The sequence below is a fragment of the Sebastes fasciatus genome, chromosome 7 (assembly GCF_043250625.1).
Source record: "Sebastes fasciatus isolate fSebFas1 chromosome 7, fSebFas1.pri, whole genome shotgun sequence".
NCBI lineage: Eukaryota > Metazoa > Chordata > Actinopteri > Perciformes > Sebastidae > Sebastes > Sebastes fasciatus.
The window spans coordinates 9,948,209-9,953,957 of NC_133801.1; the positions used below are offsets into that span (position 1 = coordinate 9,948,209).

Below are 5,749 nucleotides of genomic sequence, written 5' to 3' on the forward strand. Positions count from 1 at the left end.
ATACAACATTTTCACATTTCCTAAATTAAGCTTTATAATCAGTGCTCCATGGTAAAATGCGTGGTTATAAACCTGAAACTCGTCCTAGAAGTCTGAAAACTATCCATGTCACAAATATATCTCCTCCTGTTTTATCTATTAATGCTGAAAACTACTACGGGGTTGCACAAGGAAGCTGCTTAGGTCCATCACTCTTTTCTCTTTATATGTTACCACTTGGTGACATCATCAGAGAACATAATATTGATTTCCATAGCTACGCGGATGACACACAATTGTATATATCAGCTGAACCTAATGATGCGACAGCCATAAATTCCATTACAAACTGCTTGTTGGCAATAAACAAATGGATGAACAATAACTTTCTCAAATTAAATGAGGACAAAACAGAAGTTCTACTTATCGGCCCCAAATCTAAAAGAGAGATGCTAACCACGAATCTCGGAGGTTTGACCGCCTGGCTTAAACCTGAGGTGACAAGTCTCGGTGTCATCCTGGACGCAGATTTGAATTTCAACTCCCACATTAACAAAGTGACCAAAACAGCTTTCTTTCACCTCAGGAACATAGCGAAGGTACGATCATTCATAAAACAAAATGATGCTGAGAAGCTAATTCATGCTTTCATATCCAGCCGGTTGGACTACTGTAATGCACTTTTCGCTGGTCTTCCCAAGAAAAACACTAGAAGACTCCAGCTCATCCAAAACTCTGCAGCTAGATTATTAACAAAAACTAAAAGGAGAGAACACATCAGTCCAGTCCTAGCTACTTTGCACTGGCTGCCTGTTACTTTCAGAATTGACTTCAAGGTCCTCCTCCTCACATACAAAGCACTAAATGGACAAGGACCTAGCTACATTGCTAACTCCCTTACAAACTACACACCAGCGAGAACACTGCGATCATCAGATGCAGGTCTATTAGAGGTCACCAGAAGCAGTCGAAAGAAGATTGGTGATGCGGCCTTTGTCAACTATGCCCCAAAATTATGGAACGCACTACCCATAAATATTAGGGAAGCAAACACGCTAGACATTTTCAAAAGACATCTTAAAACCTATCTTTTTACCAGCGCATTTTCTCTGTAACTTGCACTACGAATTTTATCCTGCACTATTTATATATTTTACTATTTCTACTGTTCTAAAATGTTTTATTATCTTTATCATGATTTTGTTGACTCCATGCACTGCTCTTGCTGCTTGTTTTTAATTTATTTTATGTAAAGCACTTTGAACTTCAACTCCTGTATGAAATGTGCTATATAAATAAAGTCTTACTTACTTACTTACTTACTCCACACCATAACCCTGGACACACCACATCCAATGCATGGAAACACCTACAGCAGAACACAGCGATAAAGGAAATATACAAAGCCTAAATCTTATTTCAGCCAAGGTTAGAGGTCAGACATAAAGCTAATCTCAGAAATTCAGAGTTTACAAACAGCATCATTAATATCTGGCAGGAGAGGGTTAAAAACAAACTACCTGCAACACAACACCTTGCCCATCAGCAAAAGTATGCGGAAGATTAAATTACTGAGCGTCATTATTCTCTGGGACAATAGAGCTCAAGGGAACATTTACTGGAATGTGTGGTGATGTTCCAGTATAAAAGTGGCAGCGCGGGAGGTTTGTCCACATACCATCTGACAACATGAAGGTCCTGCTTCTCACGCTGCTGGTGCTCTCGCTGTGTAGCATTCAAGGTGAGCAAACTTCAGTTTGTATCAAATTTTGTGCATTCGTTTTTACTAAAGCAAAGGTCTAGTTGAAGTAAAAATATATTTATAACTATAATGGAACAATTGATTTGATCACTGATGCATTACACCTGTGATAATGAAAGGCTATCAAGTATTCCCACTAAACTAAACATCAATGTTACCTTCATGACTTCATAATATTGTGAAAACCATGAATCAGTTCTGATCGCTTTTGTCTTCTCATCAGTGCTCACGCTCAAATGCTACACATGTGTCGGCACCGACTGTAAGGTCGTGGAAAATTGCGCGACAGAAAAGGTGCACTGCAGGACCTACGCCAAAGGTACGCAGGACTCGTTCTGCTGCATTCACTTTTTCTTTTTCTTATGTCCATGTTTTGGGAAAAAACACACAATACATACTACAGTGACAGAGGGATGGTTCACTCATTGCATATTGTTGTTGTTTTTTTCAACAGGTGACGTACTTGAACGAGCTTGTGAGCAATTCTGTGCCGAAGACGATTTCACAACCTGCTGTCAACAAGACCTTTGCATCGCGTAGCCTTCCGATCAATGAAGACAGTATATGAAATAGTCATTACTTAAATCAGAATCTGATGGAAGATGATTTGTTTAATGTGACTGTCCTGTCTTTGATTTTCTTTTGCTTTCAATGAAATCTACCAATGTTGAATTATTTAGTTTCATTCATCATCTCACAGCCTTCTCAAACTGCACAACACACTGACAGGTTTTTTTAAAGAACTAGTGCTGGCACATACACAAACACACACTTAATCCCTTCCTGATGTCACTTAGTGTGTCACTCACTACAGCAGCCTACAGCTATGTGGGTCGCTGTCTGTCTCTGCTGCATTGTAAAGCTGGACTCCCTTTAGGGGGTCATCTGTTTCAGAAAATGGAAAAAGAATAAATCTTTTTAAGTGATCACATTTGTTTCAGCTGTCTTTTGTTCAATTCAATTCAATTCAATACTGTTATTGCCATGTCAACCCAAAGTTGATTGGAATTTGTTTCGGTGCAGTGCTCATTAAAAACAGACAAACTAAACTCCAGGTGAAATGGGAAAAAAAGTCTCCTGTGTGAGGATGTAAAAGGCTCACAGTTTTACACAGCTAACGTGTCCACATGAGGGTTCAAAGACAGTGTAGCTCACATGTGCTGACTCCCTCGTGGGTTTCTTTTGGGTCATCCTGCGTACAGCAAAAGGCAGCGAAGAAGACTGCTAGCCAATTAGGGATGCACTATTTTGAAAAAATATCAAATTGCAATTATTTTGACTGATATTGAAATCGCGATATGATTTGCAATATCAGAGGGAATGATAATTTTTACATAATTATTCTCACTTTTATTGAAAAACATTAAAATGATTATGGTGTGATTTTTTGCAGGGATCTGTCACCATAGGTGCAGTTTGAACTTTATGGTTGGGGGTTCCCAGAAAAAAAAGAAATGTAGAGGGAATGTAATGTGTACAACGCAGAGAGGTCTACTGTATTAGGATGCATGTAGCCTATTTATTACACTCTCCAAACAGAATGCAACACAAGCGAGCGTCGCTGACTAAATCAGTTTGATTGCATTGTTTTCTGATGAAATGAACTAAGTTGCCGCGAGCGACGAAACGCTGCCCAGAGTGCCGTTTAGAGCTGAACTTTAGTCAGATGCCCCGTTTCTATTTATTGCTGTCACTCACTTTGAAAGCACTGAATGACGGGAACGGCTGATTCCTGAAATTGAAATGAGGAAGTATCTGATACGATACCTCATCATTTCACTACAAACACCTAAATAAGGTGACAGCAGGCTGGAGGGAGATCACCTGAAAGTTTACATAGGCTACCGTTGGCTGTATTGTATGTCATTTTCAGTAAATATCGCAGTATAAAACCTGTTTTCCGTTTAAAAAACACAAATGTCAGACTCACCCATCTTTTAAGAGGTTACGTCTCTAGTCTGATCTTGACCGCACAGCTGATAGGTACGTAGTTTGTGTACATGATATAACAGAATATATAAGATATGCATATTCAACAGTGAGTGTCCGATGTTATTATCTGTAAATAAAAAGACCACAAATCTATCTTCTTATCTTGTTGGTTTCTTATTCTGTCAATATGTAGACACAACAAGGTCAATATTATTAATCAATACAATAGATTATTAGTTCTGCGTTAATACCTATAAAAAATATAGACACATATCTAGTGGGTTCAGTGAACCCACTGAACCAACGCAAACTGCGCCTGTGATCCGTACCAAACAAAGATGTTTTCTAAAGTCTGTAGAATATGATGTGCAGGCCAGGACATCTCTGCAGCACAATAATATTTAATTTAAAATGGTATTTTGACACACATTTCACCTTTAACAAATAAAATTTTAACAAATACATGTTGCGATTTTGATACAATGTTGATTAATTGTGCAGCCCTGTAGCCGGTGTAAACATGGTTGTAAAGAATGCATGTTTTAATAAATTATATTCAAAAGATCTGCTCTGCAGATGTTGAAATCAAGAAAGGCGATCGAGAAATGCTAAATGTAAATATAACTGTGTTTGTTTACAAGAAACTCTACACAGCGTAAACTGGGCCTACTGCCAGTTGCCTAGTACAAAATGTATTTACCATGGGTTTAATTAAACTGGTTACAGTAAGACAATTAACCTCGCCAACACGCCCACGTAGCCATGCACACATGCGATCAGCTGACATGTGGACCAGTCAGGTGAAGAATTTGGCCCCACATTAACTAGTTTTGTGTGCATTTATGTTAAAAAAAAGGAAAAATGCATGTTCAACTTGCATGAAAACAAATACCCCACTTGGGTCCATAAAGGTCTCACTAGACTTGCTACTGAAGGGGTGTTAGATCTTTCATTTATCATCCCCTTTTCACTACTGAACCTGGCAAATTAAAATAGACAATAAAACACAGTAATTAATTTCCCCGATGCGTCATAGAAAGGTACACGAAGGTGTCCCACACCCAGATGTGTGGTTAAGTTGTGCATCTTTGCCTGGCAGCTTTCACCCGTCCTTTAGCCAAGTCACACCCTGTTATTGTCGGGCACACACAGTACCTGGCAGCATTCACCCATCCTTTAGCCATGTCACACCCTGTTACTCTCGGGCACACGCAGTACCTGGCCAAACTGCCAGGTACTGCGTGTGCCCGAGAACCCATGCCCAGAATCAGAACACTGTGGTTACATTCAGATTAACTGATGCCTCGACATGGAGCTAAAGATAGGGCGCAATTAAATATTGACTACAGATGAGGTCAGGAATATGCTGAGTAAAGAGACTCTTTAACCATGCAGTTAGTGGGAAAGTGATAATTTAGTTAATTCATTAATCTACAGATCTAGAGCAGAGATGGAATATAATATTCATAACTATGTTTTCATTAGTGTATAATCACCTGAAACTAAGACTCGTGTTTTCGCTCATATTAGCCCTTCATATCTCAGGCTGCTCTCATGCACCGTTTGTAGATACACCTATGAAAAGTAATGCACTGTAGTTTGTATTTATCCAGCGAAAGCAATTTGTATGTAATCAACGTGGGTCAAAAAACACTTTTGCCCAGGAGACCGGTGTTCATGTCCCGTGTGAGACCAGAAGTCACTGTAACTTCCGTACTTAAAGGGACTCAAAACAGTCAAAACAGTGAGGCGATACACACAAGACTGAACGTGATTGACATCTAAAATCACAATATCACTATACTGTATATTATATATACACACTCACACAACACTGGTTTTCGCCCGACAACGGTCACATTCGTGTCTTGAAAGACGGGCTTCACTAAATAGATTTGTTTTTTTGTGCTTCTGTGTTTGTGTTTGTGTTGACTGAACTGAATGACTTTGATGGATTCAAAATTTCCAACATCCCAGTCCATTCCACTTATAGGAAAACATTAAAATATAGGTCATAAGTGTTAATCTCTCCGGCTGTTCCTTCTTTACATTACAGCAGCTCAGATATCAGAGGTG

General features: G+C 39.1%; 1 protein-coding gene across 1 annotated transcript; it reads left to right on the plus strand.

The window, feature by feature from the left end:
• Nucleotides 1-1,581: 1,581 nt before the first annotated feature.
• LOC141771335 (uncharacterized) lies at nucleotides 1,582-2,667 on the plus strand. The gene is made up of 3 exons (XM_074641471.1): nucleotides 1,582-1,720; nucleotides 1,965-2,060; nucleotides 2,196-2,667. The coding sequence occupies exons 1-3, from the start codon at nucleotides 1,669-1,671 to the stop codon at nucleotides 2,279-2,281; spliced, it is 234 nt and encodes a 77-aa protein (XP_074497572.1). The 5' UTR covers nucleotides 1,582-1,668; the 3' UTR covers nucleotides 2,282-2,667.
• The last annotated feature ends 3,082 nt before the right edge of the window (nucleotides 2,668-5,749 follow it).

What these genes read in the sequence shown, in the direction of transcription:
- LOC141771335 (XM_074641471.1), top strand. Translation starts at nt 1,669, where the DNA reads ATGAAGGTCCTGCTTCTCACGCTGCTGGTGCTCTCGCTGTGTAGCATT. An exon ending in CTCGCTGTGTAGCATTCAAG is followed by an intron (nt 1,721 to 1,964) that starts GTGAGCAAACTT and finishes TCTTCTCATCAG; the next exon opens with TGCTCACGCTCAAATGCTAC. An exon ending in CTGCAGGACCTACGCCAAAG is followed by an intron (nt 2,061 to 2,195) that starts GTACGCAGGACT and finishes TTTTTTCAACAG; the next exon opens with GTGACGTACTTGAACGAGCT.